General features: G+C 41.0%; 1 protein-coding gene across 4 annotated transcripts in view; it reads left to right on the forward strand.

Annotated features, from left to right (window-relative positions):
- Positions 1 to 16,550: 16,550 nt before the first annotated feature.
- Positions 16,551 to 23,448, forward strand: part of PSIP1 (PC4 and SRSF1 interacting protein 1) — a 44,004-nt gene continuing 37,106 nt past the window's right edge. For all 4 annotated transcript variants that reach the window (XM_055301723.1, XM_055301726.1, XM_055301725.1 and 1 more), the window contains exons 1-3: positions 16,551 to 16,699; positions 17,248 to 17,453; positions 20,836 to 20,912. In XM_055301723.1, the coding sequence (XP_055157698.1) occupies positions 17,382 to 17,453; positions 20,836 to 20,912 (149 nt within the window). In that variant the 5' untranslated portion in view covers positions 16,551 to 16,699; positions 17,248 to 17,381. The remainder of the gene's footprint in view (positions 16,700 to 17,247; positions 17,454 to 20,835; positions 20,913 to 23,448) is intronic.

The following is a 23,448-nucleotide window of genomic DNA, read 5'->3' on the forward strand; positions in this document are numbered from 1 at the left end:
TTTGTTTTTACATAAGATATATATGCTTGCTCCTAAAACTTCAAAAATACAGGTTAAAAAAGAAAGAAAAATATAAAAAACAACTCTAACCCCACTACCAAGAGCTAATGACAGTTAATATGTGGGTATACATAAAAAAGAGAGAGTAAAATTGGAACCTTTTACTGTGACCTACAGGCCCTGCGTGATCTAGATTTCAACATACACTAATGCCTGTTCCCACCCATCCCTGTACACTCCAGCCAAACAGGTTTTATTTCAGTTTCAAGAATACACCTAGGAATACATTCAGGATGCCTAGCCACTGATTAAGTGGCTGCTGTTGGCTCAGGTTATGATCCCAGGGTCCTGGGATCCAGCCCCCCACATGGGGCTTCCTACTCAGCGAGGAGTCTGATTCTCCCCCTCTCTGCCCCTCCTCCCAGCTTGTATTCTCTCTTGTTCTCTCACAAATAAATAAAGACTTTTTAAAATAATTAAAGAAAAGAATACATCAAGCTCTTTGCACATGGTATTCATCTGGCCTGCAACTCTTCCTTCACCTTTGGAAAGACTAGCTCTTTTTCTTCCTTTGAGGGACTGTTTAGATCTTATCTCTATAAAAAGGTCAGCCCTGATTACCTTGCCTAATTAGTCTCAAACCCACTTTCCTTTTCATATGTTCTCTTCCTACCGCCTGATTTGATTTGAAATTTATTCATTTGCCTGCTTGTATTTTTATTTATCTCCTCCATTTGATTGTAAATTTCATGAGGGCAGGGTGCCTCGGTGGCTCTGGATGACTTAGCCAGTTACGCATCTGCCTTTGGCTCAGGCCATGATCCCAGGGTCCTAGGATAGAGCTCCACATGAGACTCCCTGCTCAGCGGAGTCTGCTTCTCCCTCTCCCTCTCCCCACTTCCCAATGCTTATGGGTGCTCCCTCTCTCACACATTCTCTCTCCAATGAATAAATAATTTTATTTACTTTTTTTTTTACTTTTTTAAGATTTTATTTATCATGAGAGGCAGAGACATAGGCAGAGGGAGAAGCAGGCTCCCTGAAGGGAGCCTGATGCAGGTCTTGATCCCAGGACCCCATGATCACAACCTGAGCCGAAGGCAGATGCTCAACCACTGAGCCACCCAGGCATCCCTAAATAAATAATCTTAAAAAAAAATTTTCTGAGGGCAGAATGGTCAGTATCAAATGTTTAGTGCTATATCTCAAACATCTGTCACCAAAAAGATAAGTATTAGTGGACTGAATAAGTTAAATAAAGCCTATTATCTTCTCTGTGCCTCAGTTCCCTTATCAAAAAAAATGGGGAAAAATTGTATATTCCTTATAGGATTTTTGTGAACACATGATAGACACTCAATAATTTTTGAAATTATTATCATCATCATTTTGAAATCATTGGAGAGGACTTTTTTAAAAGATTTTATTTATTTATTCATTAGAGACACACACAGAGAGAGAGGCAGAGACACAGGCAGAGGGGGAAGCAGGCTCCATGCAGGGAGCCAGATGCAGGACTGGATCCCTGGACCAGGATCACTCCCTGTATTGAAAGTGGATGCTCAACTGCTGAGCCACCCAGGTGTCCCAGGAGGACTTTTTTGATTGCTTTATTCCCTCTGGAATTTTCAGTTTTTATTTTTGTTTTGCAATTTTCTTCTTTTTCGGTGTCCTATTTCTTTGCACTGTTTAATCCTATCCTTTTTAATGTAGCTAGTGTAGTAAGAAAGCCTAGAGTCTCATCCTCCTATCCTCTATTCTGTCTAGAAGACCACGAAGAATTCAGAGTGGGGCCCAAGATTAAGAAGACAGGAAGGGTATAGATGTTTAGACCTGTTGCTCTATGCCTTCAAGAGAAATGCTTGTTTTTCCTTTTCACTCTTTTTCTTGGTTGTATCTTTCTGAGCCTCTTCTCAACTGTAGAGAAAAGTTTTCATGGTCCTTAGGAATGGCCAAGTTTAGCCTGTTTGTAGTCATGTTTGAGGCTATAGGGATTTAAAAAAAAAATACCGTAAGATCCCTTGAGATTCAACCTAGCACAATAAATCCACGAGTTACACTTTAGGGATCAAAGACATGATTCCTTAGCAAGGAACAATGTGCATTACCTGAGTTGTTCTATATACATATCTCTTCATGACTTCTGGAAGTAGACCACTAAGCAAGGTTAAGATGTTACTGCTCACTTTCTCTTTCCACCAACGGCATGACTAACACATAGAATATGCTATTTTTTTCCCAAATTTCTCCTTATCTCAATGACCCTACTCTCCTACAAGTAAATCAGGACAGGAAGTGTTCATGTTAGGATCAGGAAAATGTTCTGGAGATGGATGGTGGTGATGGTTGCAACATAATGTAAAATGTACTGAGTGCCACCAAACTGCACACTTAAAAATGGTTAAAATGGTAAATTTTATGTTATATTTTACCACAATTTAAAAAATGTGTTCTTTTTAATGGAGCTACCCTAGCTTTTGTAAGGTATCCTGAAATAGAAAAAAAAGTCCCTTGAAAGCTTAATGGTGCCATATCATGAAAAAACTAGAACAGGAGCTAAAGATAAAATTTCACTGTACCTTTTCCTCCTTTTTGTTCTACCCTAACCAGGAGGCATGAAGTAGGAGTGGGTAAAAGATATTAAATTCAATTTTAGAGGCTTGACCAAATGTAAGCTCAAATGATGAGATTAGACTGAATAAGAAGTTGAGTTTTGCATCTTTCAGAACTAATTCTACATCTTCACGTTCCTCTCATCTAAAATGTCAGCAAAGAAAACACATGACAGCTTCTCAGCATTGCTCTTGCATGACATTTATGACCATTTTCTCAGTCTGCAGCTATTTTGACAATTGTACCTTTTTATGTGTAAATCCATACATGAAATTCATAATGAATGGGGTCGTATTTCCCTTTCCTATTCATATATGCTAATGTGAAATTATAACTACAGTCTAGAGAGTTTAGGGTATTTAATTTTTATACAAAAGGGAAATGTATAACTTCATTAAAAAGACAAAATTACCTACATCTGCACTGTCCTCAAAAAAAAATTCTGGCATTCTTTGGTGATGATATTGCATGTGGATAAAATATTCTAAAACCACAACCAATTTATTGCTTACTCAAGCCATTAAATGACAGATTTCATGATGTGAAAACCAAGCTTGAGTGAATGCATGCAATATTAAATAATTCTGGACCCCAGAAATCCATGTCACTGAAACAGTGCAAAAAGGAAAAAAATTTCCTGGTGGAAATTCCACAGTTGGTGGAATAAAATTACAGCCTTGTTTCCTACTTCTGTATTTACATTTTTACAATCAATGTTTCTTTGATTTTTATATGGCTTAAAATTATTATATCTTCCTTAACAAACACTTACATATAGCTTTTTTCAGTACTATTTTATTTACTATTGCTTAAATTCTATGTATTTGATTTGACTCTAATACGTGTAGCTAACTTATAATAGAAATACTAGGGCAATATTATGAAGATTTGGAAATCTTATAAGAAGATTGGAAAAGGTAAGGCCTTGACTGGAAAACGTAAAGGGCCCATAGGAGGACAGAATTCAGTTCCTTTCTCTGAACTCTGAGAGCTATTTATTTGTTGCTTTATATTGGTATATTTTACTCCTTCTCTTGTTATATAAATATTTCTGTTCTTTAAGTTCCTATGGAGGTAATGGTGCTGAGATGTTCAATAGATATCTGCAGTTGAATATATATTGGTTATTTAAAACAAAAATGGGAGATCTACATCACCCAAAGATAAATTATTACCTAGAAGTAATGGTTCATAAACACACTTAGGCAGGGGAGAAGCAGCTAGATATTCTAGAGAACACGCAAAGATTGTAACCAGAATAGAGAAACAGGAGAGGAAGCCAACAGAAACATAAGAACCAAAACAGGGATCCCTGGGTGGCGCAGCGGTTTGGCGCCTGCTTTTGGCCCAGGGTGTGATTCTGGAGACCCCGGATCGGGTCCCACGTCGGGCTCCCCGTGCGTGGAGCCTGCTTATGTCTCTGCCTCTTTCTCTCTCTCTCTCTGTGTGACTATCATAAAATAAATAAAAATTAAAAAAAAAAAGAACCAAAACAAAGTTAAAAGACAAGACTGCCTGGGCAACATGTTACAGCCTAAATCTAAAGAAAGGACTTATTTTTCCTTCTGAGAGATAGATACCAGGGCAGCAGAAAAAGTAGCTTGCACAGTAAGATCAGTGAGGCAACATGATTTAAGAGTTAAACTATTGGAATCCCTGGGTGGCTCAGCGGCTTAGTGCCTGCCTTTGGCCCAGTGCTTGATCCTGGAGTTCCAGGATCCATTCCCACATCGGGCTCCCTCCATGGAGCCTGCTTCTCCCTCTGCCTGTGTCTCTGCTTCTCTCTCTCTCTTTCTCTCTCTCTGTGTGTGTGTGTGTCTCATGAATAAAGAAATAAAATCTAAAAAAAAAAGAAAGAAATACAAGAATTAAATTATTGCCTAGGACAAAAAGGACAGAAGAAATGGACAAAGACATAGTCCTAGCCCCCAGGCATTTAAAACATTTTGAATCCTTAAGTGATGAGATACAGCTTCGATTTGCATAGTTTACTTAGTGTGAGGGTTGGTTCTGTGCCAACTGGATTAAGCTGGATCACACTTCCCAAAATCCTCCTCCCTGAAAGATTCCAAATTGGAGTTGGTCAAAAGAATTTCAGAGAGGTTTGGAAGATGGAAATAAAGCAGCAGCCATTACTCTGAAGTTCCTTGTGGTTAGATGCTGGAAGAGACAGATGTAGAAGATCAACAGGTTTCAGGAAGCTTATCTTCATTGTCTTCCAATCCATACCTGGCTCTTCCTCCCAACTTTTGATCTTTTCAACAAACAGTGGCCCAGGCCCTACATCAGATGCTTGGCACCTGATGCACAGAGGTGGTAGCTGATTAGAGGCACAACTTCCTAGAGATCTCCCCATAAGCCTCCCCTATTCAGTCCTATTTTGGCAGTTAGACATGTTTGGTTTCCTAGATTGATTCCTTAGTTCCGATCTCTCTCATGTTCTAACTTTTTCTTTTTTAAGACTTTATTTCTTCATTCATCAGACACACACACACACACAGAGAGAGAGAGAGAGAGAGAGAGGCAGAGACACAGGCAGAGGGAGAAGCAGGCTCCATGCAGGGAGCCGCACATGGGACTCCATCCTGGGTCTCCAGGATCAGGCCCTGGGCTGAAGGTGGCGCTAAAGCACTGAGCCACCCGGGCTGCCTGTTTTTGTTTTTGTTTTTTTTGTTTTGTTTTGTTTTGTTTTGTTTTTTTGAAGATTTTATTTATTTATTCATGGGACACACACACAGAAAGACAGAGACATAGGCAGAGGGAGAAGCAGGCTCCTAGCAGGGAGCCTGATGTGGGACTTGATCCCCAGACCCCAGGATCACGTCCTGAGCGGAAGGCAGATGCTCAACAGCTGAGCCACCCAGGCGTCCCTCTAACATGTTCCTTGGACCTTCACTTCTCCAGTTCCTGTCACGATTGTGTAAGTTCCCCTTCCTGCAAAAAAGAATAACAAAAAAGAAATTCTTCTCCCATAACTTACAGGGTTCTGCCTCCCTGACTAAATAAGTGATTAATTTCAGAAGAAACTGAGCTAGCAAAATAATTTTCAAAGAACTATGTTAGGTTTAAAGTCCCCATTTAAGGATCCCTGGGTGGCTCAGTGGTTTAGCACCTGCCTTCAGCAGGGTGTGATCCTAGAGACCCGGGATGGAGTCCCACGTCGGGCTCCCTGCATGGAGCCTGCTTCTCCCTCTGCCTCTCCCCACCTCCCTCGTGTGTGTGTGCCTCTCATGAATAAATAAATAAAATATTTTTAAAAAATAAATAAAATCCCCCTTTAAGAACTTTCTTTGTGGGAACCCTGGATGGCGCAGCAGTTTAGCGCCTTCCTTTGGCCCAGGGCGCGGTCCTGGAGACCCGGGATCGAATCCCACGTCGGGCTCCGGGTGCATGGAGCCTGCTTCTCCCTCTGCCTATGTCTCTGCCTCTCTCTCTCTCTGTGTGTGACTATCATAAATAAATAAAAATTTAAAAAATTTTAAAAAAAGGACTTTTGTTGTTTGTAGCAAAACTATATGAAATTAGGGGAACTTTACATTCATCTGGTGTGAAGTATGAAATGATTAGCTCTGACTGGATCTCTGATCTCAAAGAACTTCTGAACTAATTAGGGAGAGAGATTTACCTAAATGTATTATACAGAGATATATAGATACATAGGGCAGATATCATTGTTTGGCTTCCTGAATTTCTATTGAAAACCCTTTCCTCACTTGCACTTTCCAGCTAGGAGTGGCTATGTAACAGAATATTGTCCAATGAGATAAAATGAGAAATGCTCCATGTGACTTTTGGAAGAACTTTTTGTTTTCTTTTTTAAAGATTTTATTTATTTATTTGAGAGAGAGAGAGAGTACAAGTGGGGTGAGAAGGTACAGAGGGAGAAGGAGAAGCAGACTCTGCTGAGCAGTGAGCCTGATGCAGGGCAACCCCAAGGTTCAAATAACCTACAGGACAACAGGAAAAAGGAAACAAAAAATACTAGAATTAAGCTCTAACATATCAATGATTACATTAAATGTAAGTGGACTAAATCTGCCAATTAAAAGACAGATTGGCAGCATGGATTAAAAATATGGCCCAACTGGGACACTTGGCTGGCTCAGTTGGTAGTGGATGTCACTCTTTTTTAAATTTTTATTTATTTATGATAGTCACAGAGAGAGAGAGAGGCAGAGACATAGGCAGAGGGAGAAGCTGGCTCCATGCACCGGGAGCCAGATGTGGGATTCGATCCTGGGTCTCCAGGATCACGCCCTGGGCCAAAGGCAGGTGCCAAACTGCTGCGCCACCCAGGGATCCCTGGATGTCACTCTTGATATCGAGGTGATGAGTTCAAGCTACACATTGGATGTAAAGATAACATAAAAATAAGAAAAAACTTAAAAAAAAACCACTTTAATCTTTAAAAAAATCTTTAATCTTAAAAAAAAAACCTCACAACTATCTGCTGTCTACAAGAAACCCATGTCAGATATAAAACATGTTAGTATAAGACTGGAAAAAGTCATACTGTAAAAACATTTATCGGAAAAAAGTAGGAATAGCTAAATTAATATCAGGTAAGGAAGACGTCTAAGCAAAAAAAAAAAAAAACAGAATAAAGAGAAACAATAAATGATAAAAGATGTAAAGAAAATACAGCAAAAACATAGCAATTCTCAATGTACATTACCAAACATACATAAAGCAGAAACTGATAGAACTGAAAGGAGAACTAGATAAATCTATGATAGATGGAAACTTTAGTATCTGTCTATAATTGATAGGATAAATAAACAGAAAATAATGAAGAATATACAAGAATTCAATGACATCAACAAGCAGGATAGGATATAAATTGACATTTATTTAATTCTATTCAACAAAGCAGAATAGGGGCACCTGGCTGGCTCAGTTGGTGGAGCATGCAACTCTGGATCTTGAGGTTGTAAGTTTGAGCCCCACATGGGGTATAGAGGTTACTTAAAAATAAAACAAACAAATCTTTAAAAAAATAGCAGAATGTGAAGTCATTATAAACATATGAATAGACCATATCCTGGGCCATAAAACAATCCTCAAAAAATTTAAAAGAACTATGGGACACTTGGATGGCTCAGACAGTTAAGCATCTGCCTTCAGCTCAAGTTGTGGTCTTGGGATCCTATGATCAAGCTCAGCATCTGGCTCCCTGTTTATTTATTTTTTTATTTAAAAAATTTTTTTTAAAGATTTTATTTATTCATTCATGAGAGACATGGAGAGGAGAGAGGCAGAGACACAGGCAGAGGAAGAGGCAGGCTCCATGCAGGGAGCCCGACGTGGGACTCGATCCCGGGACTCGATCCCGGGACTCCCGGATCACGCTCTGGGCCGAAGGCAGGCGCTAAACCGCTGAGCCACCCAGGGATCCCCCTGCTCCCTGTTTAGAAGGGAGTCTGCTTCTGCTTTTCCTTCTCCCTCTGCCTCTGCCCCCAACTCGTGCCCCCCCATAAATAAATAATAAAATCTTTAGAAAAAGTTTAAAAGCACTAAAATTATATAAATTTTTATCCATATTAGCAAATAACACAATTATGTAGAAAATCCAATTACCAAAAATAAATAAATAAATAAATAAATAAATAAATAAACAAACCAGAGACAAAAACAAAAACAAAATACCCTCCTAAAACTAATAAATGGGTTTGGCAAGGTTTCTTTTTTACTTTTTTACTTTTTTATTTTTTATAAATTTTATTTATTTATTCATGAAAGACACAGAGAGAGAAAGGCAGAGACACAGGCAGAGGGAGAAGCAGGCTCCATGCTGGGAGCCTGATGTGGGACTTTGGGTCTCCAGGATCAGGACCTGAGCCGGAGGCAGATGCTTCCCCCCCCCCCCCCCCCCAGGCGATGCTTAATGGCCGAGCCACCCAGGCTTCCCAGGCAAGGTTTCAAAATACAAAATAAACATACAAAAATCAATTCTATACAAAAATTTAAATCCTTAGTTGTAAATCTAACAAACCATATATAGGGCTTATCGGCTAAAAACTATAAAATGCTAATGAAAGAAATTGAAAATTATTTAAATTAGTGGACAGACATATCATGTTCATGGATTAGAAGACCCAACCTAATAAAGATATCAATTCTGCAAATTGAACACCAATAATAAATAAATTTATAAAAAAAAGATATCAATTCTGCCCAAATTGATATATAAGTTTAACATAATTCCTATCTGGCGCACCTGGGTGGCTTGGTTGAGTGTCTAACTCTGAATTTTGGCTGTCATGATCTCAGGGTTGTGAGACTGAGATCCATCTGGGCTCTGCACTGGGTGTGGAGCAGGCTTAAAATTCTCTCTCCCTCTTCCTCTACCCCCGCCCCCCTCAAAAAATTCCTACTAAAATCTCAGGATGATTTTTTAGTATGTACAGACAAGCTTATTCTAAAATGTTTATGGAAAAGCAAGGAACTAGAATACTTAGAAAAGAAACTAGAAAAACAAGAATAAACTGGAAGGAATCACTCTACCTTGTTTTACAATTTATTAAAGAGATTCAGTAATCAAGATAGTGTGTAGTATTTCAGTCATCAAAACTGTGGCTCAGACAGACTCAATGATCAATTTGACAAAATAGAAAAGTAAGCTCATACAAGTATGGTAAAATGATTTTGGCAAAGGTAAAAAAGCAATTCAATGAAACAAGGATAGTTTTTCAGCAAAGGTGCTGGAGCATTTGGATATCCATAGACAAGAAATGTGAACCTCCATTTAAACATATCTTACCCAAAAATTAACTCAAAATGGATCATAGATTTAAACATAATATATTAAACTGTGAAACTTTTAGGAGAAAACATAGAAAATTCTTAGAGACCCGGGCTTGGCGAAGAGTTCTTAGACATGACCAGAAAAAAGTTGCTAAATTGGATTTCATCAATATTAACAACTTTTAGTCTACGGAAGATTCTGTAAAGAAGATGAAAGGACAAGAGATAGATTGGGAGAAAATATCTGCAAATCACATCGGACAAAGGTTTCCTCCCTAAAATATTGAAAAAGTGCTTAAAACTCAACAGTAAAAAATTAGTCCAATTAGGAAATTGGCAAAGAACATGAAGAGACATTTCACCAAAGAGGACATACAGATGGTAAATAAGCAAATGAAAAGATGTTTACTATCATTAATCATTAGGAAAAGGAAAACCAAGACCACACCTATTAGAACAGTGAAACGAAAAACTAGTGACAGTTCCAAATGATGGTGAAGGTGTGGAAAAACTAGATCTCTCATACATTGTTGGTGGGAATGTAAAATGTACAGCCATTCTGGAAAACAGTGATTTCTTAAAAACCTAAGTATGTAACTATAATATGACCCAGTATTTGTACTCCTGAGCATGTATCCCAGAGGAATAAAAACTTTTACTCACACGAAACATGTACAGGAATATTTGCAACAGCTTTAATTGTAATAGCAAAAGTCTGGAAACCAAAATGTCCTTCAGTAGGTAAACAGTTAAACAAACTATGTAAATCTATACCATGGAATCTACTTAGAAATAAAAAGTAATAAACTTTTCTTTAAAGAATTCTTCTTTTGTAAGATTTTATTTATTTATTAATGAGAGACACACACAGAGAGAGAGAGAGGCAGAGACACAGACAGAGGGGGAAGCAGGCTCCATGCAGGGAGCCTGATGGGGGACTTGATCCTGGGACCCCAGGATCACACCCTGAGCCAAAGGCAGATGCTCAACCGCTGAGCCACTCAGGCATCCCTAAAAGTAATGAACTTCTGATATGCAGAGAAACTTAGGTCGGGCACCCAGATGACTCAATCCCTTAAGCATCTGACTTCAGGTTTAGTCATGATCTCAGTGTCCTGGGATTGAGTCCCATATCACAGGTCTCCCTGCTCAGTGGGGAGTCTGTATCTCCCTCTCCCTCTGCCCCTCCTCCTGTTCATGCTTATTCTTTCTCTCAAATAAATAACTAAATAAATAACTAAATAAAATCTTTCAAAAAAATTTTAATGGATTATAAAGCATTAAGATGAGTGGAGGGACGCCTGGGTGGCTCAGCAGTTGAGCGTCTACCTTTGGCCCAGGGCATGATCCTGGTGACCCTGGATCGAGTCCCACATCGGGCTCCCTGCATGGAGTCTGCTTCTCCCTCTGCCTCTCTCTCTCTTTCTGTCTCTCATGAATAAATAAATAAAATCTTAAAAAAAAAAAAAGATGAGTGGAAAAAGACCATCTGCAAAGATCACATACTCTATGATTCCATATATATAATGAAATAACAAAATAATAGGGATAGAGAAATGATTAGTGATTGCCATCGGTTAGGAATTGCAAGGGGTAAAGGGTTGGGATGACTATAAAGTGGTGGTAGCAGTAGGGAGATATTCATGGTCATGCAGAAGAAAAATAAGGAAAGCATTGTAGGAGACATGTGTCACACACACTCACATACACACACACATACAGGCACTATAAATATTGTATTTCTCTCCTTATCCTAGCCCTATTCCAAATTTCCTAATACCTATAAACACAAACAGATTTTCCTTGCCTTAAACAAAAGAGTTCTCTTGAACCTTCTATATATACCTGTTTTTTTTTCACCTTTGAAATATTTCTAGATTCACAGGAAATTGCAAAAATAATACAGAAAGGTCCTGTAAAACCTATCACCCATTTCCTCTAATGTTTACATCTTAACCAACTATAGTACAATGACAAAACCAGGAAATCGACATTGGTACATTGTGTATGTTCTATGCTATTTTTGTCACATGGGTAAATTTCTGCCACAATTACCATAATCAAGATACAGAACTACTCCATCCCTGTGAATATCTCCCTAGTGTTGCCACTTTATAGGCATCCCATCCCTCTCTCTACAATTCCTAACCATTGACCATCACTACTTATTTCTCCACCCCTAGAAGAACCAAAGGCACAAAGATAATAAAAGATACCACATTTGCTAGGCCCGTTGACCAGAAGAAGTGATCATTCCATTTTCAAAGCCATCCTTCTCAGTTACCCAGCTCAGCAGGTGACAGGGTGCAGGAAAATGAGGAAGAACATACAAGAAGAGGATGAAAAAGGAAAAAAGACACAAGGACTGTTCCTTGTGTTCTTTGTGAGAAGAATAAAGAGGAGCATGGTTCACAGACATATGGGATGAGAGGAGCCTTAGTTGACAATGGATGTGGAGAGCTAAGGAAGAAGCACACCAAGTTTCTTTCTTTTCTTTCTTTTTTTTTTTTTTGCACACCAAGTTTCTAAGATGAGAAGTGATTATAGAGGAGGTCGTGCAGTGATTTTAAAAATTCCACTTAAATAACACACAGTCTTGGCAGCCTTCAGAATAGGCAGCGACATCACTCACAGGTCAATTGTCCATCCCTGTCCTGGCCTAGCTTCTTGACAACTGTCCTAAAGAGCACTCAGACTCGATAAGGTTTCTCTTATCCCAGGTGTCTGAGAATTACTCTCCTCTACCCCTTGGTAAACCAGCTCAGTGGTGTATCTACGCTGTCTCAGAAACCAGGAGAGATTGCTTTCCCCTATCCAAAGGGCCCAAATTCCAAATGCTTATTGAAGCTAAGAGAAGCCAGGGGAAGCTAGGCTTAGACCAGATTTATGACATCCCCGACTGAACTAGCTCTTTGATCAATGCCCTTTATCTTCCCCATATTCTTGCTAACTTCCCCATTACGAAGCTTGAAGTATCACACACAAGAAAAGTTCAGTAATTGGGGTCCATACTCCCAAGTTTAAGTTATAAATACTGCACATTAAGGGAGGGAATTATGTATATTCAATGTAAAGATGTGAAGGAAGGGATTATCATTACTTAATTTGGGGGATAGATATCAAATCTCATTTAGAAAGATTTCCATTAAAACTATCAAATGAATGTATTTGAGGTGATGAAAACATGCTAGTGCTTTTTAAAGGGTTATCCTCTAAGTACACAAAAAATTCACAAAGTCAAAACAAAAACAAATGTCTTGTAAAGTGTCTATGTTCTCTCTAAGGGACTAGAGAGGTTTTCTTTTCTTTCTTTTTTTTTTTTTTAAGATTTTATTTATTTATTCATGAGACACACAGAGAGAGGCAGAGACACAGGCAGAGGTAGAAGCATTCTCCATGCAGGGAGCCCGATGTGGGACTTGATCCCGGGACTTCAGGATCATGACCTGGGCCAAAGGCAGGTGCTAATTCGCTGAGCCACCCAGGGATCCCAACTAGAGAGTTTTTCACTTATCCCTTCCTCTTATTCAACAAATATTTATCTAGAAAAATTTTATTTAGTGCCTGCTAACTGCCAGGCACTGATAATTAAGATGGTGTCTCTTTCTAAGCAGTTAATTTATTTTTTAAGATTTTTATTTATTCATTCATGAGAGACGCAGAGAGAGAGGCAGAGACACAGGCAGAGGGAGAAGCAGGCTCCATGCAGGAAGCCTGATGCAGGACTGGATCCTCAGACTCCAGGATCATGCCCTGGGCCAAAGGTAGACAATTAACCTTTGAGCCACCCAGGTGTCCCTCCCCACCCCCTTTTAAAATATTTTTTAATTTATTCATTCATGAGAGACACACACACAGAGAGGCAGAGAAATAGGCAGAAGGAGCAGCAGGCTCCATGCAGGCAGCCCGATGCAAGACTGGATCCCAGGATCCCAGGATCACACCAGAGCCAAAGGCAGATGCTCAACAGCTAAGCCACCTAGGCGTCCCTAAATAGTTTAAATATTATTCTGAAGGATTGTAAATAAGAAATTATGCCACAGTAAGATGAGGTCAGAAGCCTGTCTGGAGGTGATTTTGGGGTTGAGGCTCTTAAAACTAGGAGTTCAATAGAATGGGCAGGTGGTAGGGACATGCTGGGGAGTCGGGTGGGGTAGAGGGAGGTTGTTAGGAAGTTTGAAGCTGGAAATACTTTCTAGTCCAAAGACGTTAGGTGGAAGGGTGAGTGCTGGCTGCTTTTCTTTCCTTCCAGCATCTTTTTCTAATTAAAGGCTCCTGGGTCTCCAGCACTCCTGGCCCCCTGCTCCACCTGGAGGTGGTGTGGACCCGGAACATTGTCTTGGCTGCTGGAGTAGATGTGTGATTTGGGGCAAGTTGCTGAACTTCTGTGAGCCTGTTTCCTCACCTGTAAAATGGGGACAGGAGCACCCTGATAAGAACGAGAGAATGTAAATCAGATTACTTCAGTTCATTTAGATCTCCTTCCCCGCCTCACCGCCTCACCTCCTCCCTCCTCCACCCCCCTTGCTTCATTTGTTTTGAAAATTAGATTCTCTGACAACTTTCTCACTGCCCTTAAATCTCCATCTTGCTGTACTTTTCCTCCCCTCTCCCCAAGAAGACTGAGTATGGGGGCGGGGTGCATCAAGCGCAGTTGGGGAGGGGCACAGGCTCCCGGTTCAGAAAAGCTCTCCAACTAGCTCTGCAGAGTGCAACCCCCCCTCCTCCCTCTCCATTCTTCCTTTCCCTCCCATTCCGAACTGGGGCTCCCAGGGATCCTGGGCTTTTGTTCTCTGGAGGCTTAAACTACCACCTGCTTTGCCCTGACTTACTGTTTCAAGGGTATCGCTCACTGTCTATAGACTATCACAAATTGAAATTGCCAAACTGAAAGACACCAAGAGCTAAGTTTGTACTTTCTATATTTACCTTTAGCACTGAAACGTCAATGCTTTTCCATTTTCCCTCTATTTTCATGTCTTTTCTGAGGACCATCCCGCCACTCACAGTAACCACTCCTTTTTCTCTTGTTCCATCATTTAGCACTAATAAAAAGTTCTCTTTTAATATTAATTATAATTGATCTGCTCAACGTGTTTTCCCTACTTGGTTTAAGGTTCCCGTAGCAACCTCCACAGCAAGTCTCTCAAATTTGAATATGCATAAGAATCACCTGGGGGTCTTGTTAAAATGCAGATTATGATTCAGTAAGTCTGGGGAGGTGTAACCCATGCTGCTGGGCCCTGGACCATACTTGGAATTGCAAAGACTTAAGAGGCTTCTAACAAAGGAGGTGTGCAAGAAATGGTAGCTGGAGAGACCAAGGCATCTTGGTCCCTCCTACTCAGTGTCTTGGAATTCTCTTCAACACATCTTTCTCCACTTTTCCTGTGCACAATTTATGGCAAATGCCTGGTAATCATTCCTTTGTGTACTTAGCTGTTCACTTTCTTGCCTTTTTCAGCCACCAGTCTCATCTAGAAATAGGTCACTTTGGGAGTACAACAGTAACCTCGAACCTCTTTCTACCTCCGTCTACTTTGTAGCAAGCAAGAATAACTTTTTAAAGAATCATCTTTACTATCTTGCTCAGCAACCATTAGTGGCTCCCTAGCATGCATCACATCAAACTCATTCAGGATGAGAAGCCTCAAGGCCGTTCTTTAACCTTTCGCTCTTCCCTGCCAGTCAATTCCTCTTTTTGCAACATTTGGAACCCTTTGCCTGTTGCAGAGGTGTGATATAGTCTCTGGAAATTCCCTGCAGGACAATTTGCATTGGGATATCTTCTTTCCTTTTAGGGAAGTGTGTATCTCTTTCAAAATATTCTTCTTGATTTTTACCTACTTTAATAAAGCTTTCCCTGATTTTATTCCCAGTTGTGAGTTCATTTAAGGGAGTATGAGCTACATGTCATTATTCATATATTTTAATATTCTTATGCTTTTTCCCATTTTTGTTCTGTTTTAGACAGGAAGTATTTGTGCTTTTTTGGTCATGGTTGTATTCCAGAGCCTAAAAATGCCTGATACACAGTAGGTACTTTGGGGGGGGGGGTGTCAATGAAGCATGAAATAAAACAGGATTAATTTTCAAAATGCCTTTTTATTTACTACATGTATTGGGAACCTGAGTGAATGTTAATGGTTAAGCAAAATTAGACAATTCTAGTGACACAGTTCTGGTAAAAATATCAAAATATCAATTCACGTTAAAAAGCTGGTCATGTTACCAACGACGTTTTAAAAAAAATATATTGGCCAAAGGATCAAAAAAAATGAAATAATTTTAGAAAGCCCTTGAAGAGTGTTTTAAGAGCTAAAACGCGTGAGGTTTAGCCACAGCTCTACACTTCACCACTCCTCGGCTACCATTCTACTAAAGAAATACCATTTAGAAGCAGCTAAGATTTAGTACGGGCCCAAACCCACATCCTATTTGAGAGTCTTATGCTTTCCTGTCATTGTTTTCTTCCCTTCACATTTTGCATTCGTTAGGATTGCAGTTTTCTCCATAGCTCTTGGTGCTTTAGATTTAAGAGAAAAGACACGGGGTCTTCTCATTTTACAATTTCAAGGAAAAGGCGACTGTAAGGCCCATTCGGCGAGGTGTACGAGGCCTACAAGCTGCACACCCTGCAACAGCCTCATGCTCCGATTTCATCTATGGGTTTTTGTACAGTTCTTTTCTGGATGGATGGTGCAAACCGCGCAAGTGCAGCATTAAAGCCTCCCCACCCTGGGAAACGAGGCAGGAACTCGCAGCTTAGGCTGCCAGGTTCTCCCTAACCCGCAGCCAAGGGCTGGAGGCCCGGATACCCGCCCCCAAACCCCGTCCACAACAATCGTTTCCTCCCTCCCCGCCTTTTACATACAGTACACATACAAATACACACACGCAGGGCAGCCAGCAGGGGCGGGCCGGGCCCGTCCACTCGGCACGCCGCGGGGGGAGCCGCCGCGGGCCCAGCTGTTTGCGCCCACTCCTTTGTTCCCGCGCCCCCCGTCTGCCTCCCCACGTGCCGCGAACTCCGGGGCCCAAGCCGACCTGGGGCTCTAGCGCCTTCCGGAGCTCCGCTTCCGAGCCACACACCTCGGGCCGCCGCCGCGTCGCCCCCCCTCCGCGGGCGAGCAGTTGGTGCCGCCCCAGTGCTAGCGGGCGCCGAGCGGGAGCCGCGCGGGAGCAGCGCAGCGACGGCGGCGGCAGCGGCGGCGGCGGCGGCGGTTGCGATTCGGAGCCGTTGAGACGCCTCTGCGGCAGCTGGTGGCGCAGGTGGCTTGCGTGGACGCGGGCAGAGGCGGCCGGCCCGCCACCGCAGCCTCCGCGCCCGCGGCCCCGGCAGGTGAGCGGGCGGCGGGGACTCGCCCCGCCCCCCCCGTGGCCTCGCTGCGGGCGGTAGCGGGGCAGTGGCCGCGGCCCGGCCGGGAGCGCCCGGGAGCGGGGGGGGGGGCTGCGGCCGTCGGGAGGCGGGCCGGGGGGAGGCGGACGCCCCTGCCCCGTGCCATCCTTTATTCCTCTCCCCGGATCCCCCCACCCCCTCCCTCTTGGGGCTTACGCCCGGAGAAAGAAGCCGGAGGGAAGATGGGGCGGGAGGGAGGGGACTGGGGGCCGAGCAGCATCCCTGCCTCAGGTGGCGGCGGCCTCGCGCTCGTCGAGCGGGGGACCTGGCGAAGCCCGGAGGGGCAGCTCCTGGGCGGCGGAGGCCGCGCACCGGGGGAGGAGCGGAGGCGGCTCTCCCCTCAGCCTCCCACCCCCGCCCCCACCCCCAGCCGCCGTCCCTCCCCCTCCCCCTTCCCTCCCCTCCCCTCCCCTCCCCTCCCCGGGCCTCCCCGTGCGGCCCCTCCCTTCGGGTGTCTGAGCCTTAACCGCCCTCGGTGCTCTCCCTCGCAGGCGCGTCGGGACGCCCGGAGACATCCTCCCCCCGCCGCCCCGGGCGCCTGGGCTCCGGCCGCCCCCTCGGCACCCCCCGCCGGCCGCGCCGCGCCTCCTCCCGGGCTGCAGACCCCCGGCCTCGCCCCCGAAACATGACTCGCGATTTCAAACCTGGAGACCTCATCTTCGCCAAGATGAAAGGTTACCCTCATTGGCCAGCTCGAGTGAGTGATTTTTTAGCCTTCGCGTGGAGCGGCGCCACCTTCCTCGGGGGCCTACTTCCTACCCTGTCTCTGAATTTTGTTCTCGTGTCCTTTCTGCCCCCCCCCCGCTTTCCTGTGGTCTCACTGGCAACCTTTCGTTTTAGCTTTTTGCCCAGGGATCTCCCGTGGAATTGTAAAAAGCCAGGTGTTTCTACTTAAGCGTTTCCTTATGGCTTTCGACAGACTTGGGCAGGTTTTCTTAATAGGAAATATTTAAACGTGATGCCAGTTAATGTTCCATTGAGGGTGAAAATAATCAAGGTTGGATTTTTTTTTTATGTTTACTGTTTAATGAAACATTGAAATCTTTAAAATTTCGAGTGAAATGCAGAGTTATCTCGGTGAAGTTTATGCAGACTCTTGGATGTCATAGGTGTGATTAAATTGGATGCATAGGGATTTTTTTTTTTTTTATGTTTTGTAGTTGAGGGCTTCTGGATTTGCTTTTTTAATGGAGATTTAGGACTGGATATTTTTGAAGATTTTACACGAAGTTTTTTGTAAATTTATTTTCACATTTGTATTAGTGAAGTTTGGCTTATGACCTTGAAGAAGTTGCTTTATCTCTTTGTTTCCCATAGGTAAAGGAGCAGTACACCCAGATTCCTAGGTTCACATCTAGTGGTACAGAGAGGTAATTAAGGCCCAGGATTTTTTGTGACATTTAAAATAGAGACTAATACCTAAGTGCCATTTTCAGAAAAAAAGGTCCTTTTGTTAGCTTAGGGTAGGACTCAGGTTCTAAGATCATGATAGAATCAAAAAGCTGTTGCGATCCATTGGATTAGAATGCTCCACATCTTTTTTTAAATGTAAACTTGATATTCTAAAGTTGTGATTTTCATTAATCTACTCTTGTTTGAGGAGTGTATTTCTTAAAAACAATTAAATACTGTAGTTTTAATTATGTCAACTGGGAGAAAATTCTCTGTTGGTTACAGAGAATCATGTAGTATGTTTGCTGACTACTGTCCAAGTATAAAATGTTCACTGATTCTTGATTTTTTTTTTCCCCCATCCAGTTCTTGCTAACAGGTTTCCTTCCTAAACCTGGAAAGATCTACCCCCTAGCCCCAGTCTGTCAAGTCTGCCTTTTCACCAGTCTTATCTTGAACAATCCTTACTCAATATTCTTAATCTATATATTTGTATTTGACACTATTTCTTTTGTGATAACATTTTAATTCTTAAGTGCATGCCTCAATTTCCAAATAGAGTATAAGCTTTTTTTTTTTTTTTTAAGATTGTAAGCTTAAGATTGTAAGCTTCTTGAAGGCAATAGACAAACTGAATTTCGTCATGCCACCCAGTCCTTAGTATGTAATCGTGTACTTATAAAACACTATTTCATGTTTGAATAGAGGAGAGGGAAACTGGTTTAAGTCCAGGTTTAAGTCCCCTCCAAGATATTTTTTTCATGGTTTTAACATCCTTATTTATTTTGAGGTGTTGAAATCTGAGCCTTTAGTGTGTATTTGTATTCATTCAATGCTACACTACAATTAAAAGCCAAATGAAAATGTTTAAAGAGTCATTTACTTTTCTTACAAGTTGTCCTCTCCACATGCTTCATTGGGTTAGATGATGGAGTTGGTACTGCTAAAAGCAAAATAAGTAGCCTTAGGAAGGCCAGAATATTTCCCTTCTTTATTTAAAAGGTTCTATATTCAACAAGTTCACTTGGGTGGGAATGGGAAATTTTTGTCTCTTTTCTCCTTTTTTTCTTAGAAGCAGGTGAATTTGGTTTGATACTGTGTTCAAGAACTATATTCCTTATTCTGTCTTTTCTGATCCTAAAAAATTATGTCTTTGCTTTAGAAAGGGTAGGGTGTTTAAGGTTTCATCTGTGAAGGTGACAATTGTCCATACTTTGATGTTACTATTTTTTGGCTCCATATTCCAAACTTGATTAATTTTTAAGTTTTGCGTGTTCTTGTAATCCTGTATCCTTAATAATTGTTTTTACAGTCAGCTTTTAAAAAATTGCCTGACGTTTATTAAACTACGTAGGTACTGTACATTTAGAATTGTTTGCTAGGGGCACCCCGGGTGGCTCAGTGGTTTAGCGCCACCTTCAGCCCAGGGTCTGATCCTGGAGACCTGGGATCGAGTCCCACGTCAGGCTCCCTGCATGGAGCCTGCTTCTCCCTCTGCCTGTGTCTCTGCCTCTCTCTCTCTCTGTCTCTCATGAATAAGTAAATAAAATCTTAAAAAAAAAAAAAAATGTTTGCTAGAAGAAAGAAGCATATGAACTAGGTTGACAGAAAATATCCCTTATCTTAAGGGCTCTAAGGATTTTCACAGTTTTGGGGGCCTTCTCATGAGGTTGAAATGAAATGACCAGTATGATGATGGTATAGGTGAGGAAATTAAAGTACCTAAGAGTGTTAGGTGATAATGAATCTGTTGATGTCTGAAACTGTCGGACTGCCAGTCAAACCGCTTTCACAGTCTTCTTCAGCAAGGTAAGGCATACAGAGCATAATATGTCCTCAAATAGTCTGCTCCCTTTCTAACAAAGCTAACTGATTTTTTAAAATGTCTTTGAAATTAGGACGGTTATGACATAGAAATGTTATTATGAAGTTTAAGCAACGAAAAACCAGAAATATTGTGGCTTGATGTTACTGCCTGATGGCTTTACCCTTGAGGTCTGCTTTCCCTTTATTGTTAAGGGAAACTAACAAGTATTACAGATATGTTAGACATAATAGCAGCTGATACTTTCTTTGTTGCTTACTTAGAACACTTGAGAGAGAAATGAAAAGGAACAGATCTTCATGAGAGTCAGCCTTGTAGGTGTAAGGTCTTTCCAGAATACGTGTTTCAAACTAAGAAATAATACTTAAAACTTTGGTTAATGTCTGCTTTTGTGTTACTCTGATATTTGTATAGCTTCCCTGCAGAAATATCATTTAGGATTTTTTACAGGTTCAGCTCCCTTATCTGAAAAGCTCAGGGTCAGATATGTTTAAAATTCAGAATTTGAGAATTTTTAAAGGTAATGATGGTACATGTGGTATATATTTTGCTTTTGGTATAGGGTGTTCAAGAATGGCAAATAGTAATCTAACAATATTTTTGCAGATAAGCATCAGAAACACTGATGAATAAAAGTAATGACGAAGTAGTTTCAGTGTCAGTCCAGGTTTTGCCGTCAATTGAGTTTTGAGAAATATTTTGGGTTTAAGAGCTTCTTGGGTTTCTGAACTGGGATAGGAATTATGACCTGTGGAATTGGTCTACTTTTATCAGATCCTTTTTGGATGTCTTGTTCTTTATTTCTGTTGTGTTGAGATGTGTGTGATTTAAAAGATTTTAATTTCTCTGATCTTTCTTTTAGGTAGATGAAGTTCCTGATGGAGCTGTAAAACCACCCACAAACAAACTACCCATTTTCTTTTTTGGAACTCATGAGACGTAAGTCCTTTTAGCTCTAAAAGCAAATCAGTTAATTCAGCAGGGTCATTGAGCATAAAATGAAAAACAAGTAGAGATTACTTCAAAGAGAAAGTAATAGAGTAATGATAGGGAAACTTAAAGATCATCTTTGAACTTTAGAAAAAGTCTTCAAGTTTCCCTTTTAAATTTTATTTTTAAGGCAGAAAAATTAGATGCTGCTGGCTTGACTTTTATTGGAATAGATGTTTCCTTAATCTTGAAAGGGGGATGTATATGGATCCTCAGCAACCAAAAGAATGGCTGATAGATGGAAGTATGTAAAGAAAGTTCTTGACAGGGTATTTGGTATTGATACTTAGTATAATAAATGCTTTTCATAAGGACAGCCTAGAACCCCGTTTTAGACTTTGTGATATTAGCCACACAAATGGTATATTAGGGGAAGAGTGAGAAGAAATCTGCGATAGTTATCTCTTGTGTGTATTTAGGCAGTCCTGAGAGTCACTGTGGCTATTCTGCTGCCCCTGGTGGATATATGGTCCGAGGACCAATTTGGTAGTGCAAATTAATTTTTCAAAAATTATCGACTATTGTTGAATTGGTACTTCTGGGTGCATAGGACTACTCCAAGGCCTATTTCATTGATTTTGGTATATGATACTCTACATATCTATAATTTAACAGTCTTAATAAGTACTGTTCATATATTTTGTTCATATATATTTGTTCATGATTTTGGACTTGAAGTTTAAAACTTGCAGTAATTTTGGTAAAGTAGGCTTGTTTACCTTGGACCAGGAGAAACAAAGTTGGTGATACTCTAATTAGAATTATGTGGTCCTAACAGTGTCTACAATTGCAACATTTGGTTTAATGTTGCTTAGGTATTGTATGAATTTTCACGTAATTTAACAGCTTTATTGAGATGAAGCTTTCATCATAAAGGTTCACTTGTTTAAAGTATGTAATTCAGTGGACTTTAGTACATTTATTTTCATATCCATTAGCAATTATTCTCCATTCCCTCCTCCCCTAAAAATTAGACAACCACTGTGTATATTTGCCAATTGTGGACATTTCATATTAATGGTATTCTATAATGCCACATGATTTTTTTTTTTTTAAATACAGTTTTGAGTCTAGAATTGGATTGGCCTTCATAGAGTTGGCCTTCATAATTAGTTTAGGTAAATCCTACATATAAAAACTTAGGTTTAAGATATGATGAATTTATAACTCAATAGGGTAATCTGTCATTTAAAAAATTCCCATAAACTTAATAGGAAAAGGTATCTCTGATGAAAAATTTGTGTATGTGTAATGAAATAGCAGTTTCCCAAGTGTGGTACTAGGTCAAGCTGCACTAGCATCACATGGGAATTTTAGGCCTGTGAATTCTAGGACCCCACCTCACAATTACTGAATCAGAAACTGGAGTGTGTTGGGCAGCCCTGGTGGCTTGGTGGTTTAGTGTCAGCTTCGGCCCGGGGCGTGACCCTGGAGACCCTGGATCGAGTCCCACATCGGGCTCCCTGTGAGGAGCCTGCTTCTCCCTCTGCCTCTCCTTCTCTCTGTGGCTCCCATGAATGAATGAATAAAATCTTTAAAAAAAAAAAGAAACTGGGGTGTGGGGCCCAGCAGTCTGTTTTAACAAGCCTTCCAGATGATTCTGATGCATGTGAAGTTTGGAAACACTGTAGTAATGTAAGTAGACATTCCTTAGAATTTTTCAGTTTTGTAAGTTTAGAATTTTTTATTTTATTTTTAAAAATTTTTTATTTATTTTTTTAAAGATTTTATTTATTCATGAAAGACACAGAGGGAGAGAGGCAGAGACACAGGCAGAGGGAGAGAAGCAAAGCAGGCTCCATGCAGGGAGCCCGATGTGGGACTCGATCCTGGGACTTCAGTATCGCGCCCTGGGCCAAAGGCAGGCGCTAAGCCACTGAGCCACCCAGGGATCCCAGTTTAGAATTTTTAAAATTTGATTTCTCTGAAATGGGACAGGTTTTATATAATTTCCTATGTATCCCTGTAGCTTCATAGGACACAGTTTATTTTTATATTGTATTTAGAGGAATTACAATACCTTCCCTCAGCACTTAAAAATGAAGATTTTTACATTGAAAATATCTGTAAATTTTATTTAATTAATTTATTTATTTTTAATTTTTATTTATTTATGATAGAGAGAGAGAGAGACAGAGACACAGGCAGAGGGAGAAGCAGGATCCATGCACCAGGAGCCCAACGTGGGATTCGATCCCGGGTCTCCAGGATCGCGCCCTGGGCCAAAGGCAGGCGCCAAACCGCTGCGCCACCCAGGGATCCCGAAAATATCTGTAAATTTTAAAACAAAACCAAGTAACCAAACTTTCATTAAACATTGTTTGGTTAATAACGAAATAATGGTATTGAGTGATTAATGAAGATAATGATTATTAATATTCAAGAAATCAGAATATATTTGTGGATTTAGAATATAACTTTAAAATTAAGCTAATAGGGCAGCCTGGGTGGCTCAGCGGTTTAGCACCGCCTTCAGTCCAGGGCG

This window comes from Nyctereutes procyonoides, unplaced genomic scaffold, assembly GCF_905146905.1.
Source record: "Nyctereutes procyonoides isolate TBG_1078 unplaced genomic scaffold, NYPRO_anot_genome, whole genome shotgun sequence".
NCBI classification, from domain to species: Eukaryota; Metazoa; Chordata; class Mammalia; order Carnivora; family Canidae; genus Nyctereutes; species Nyctereutes procyonoides.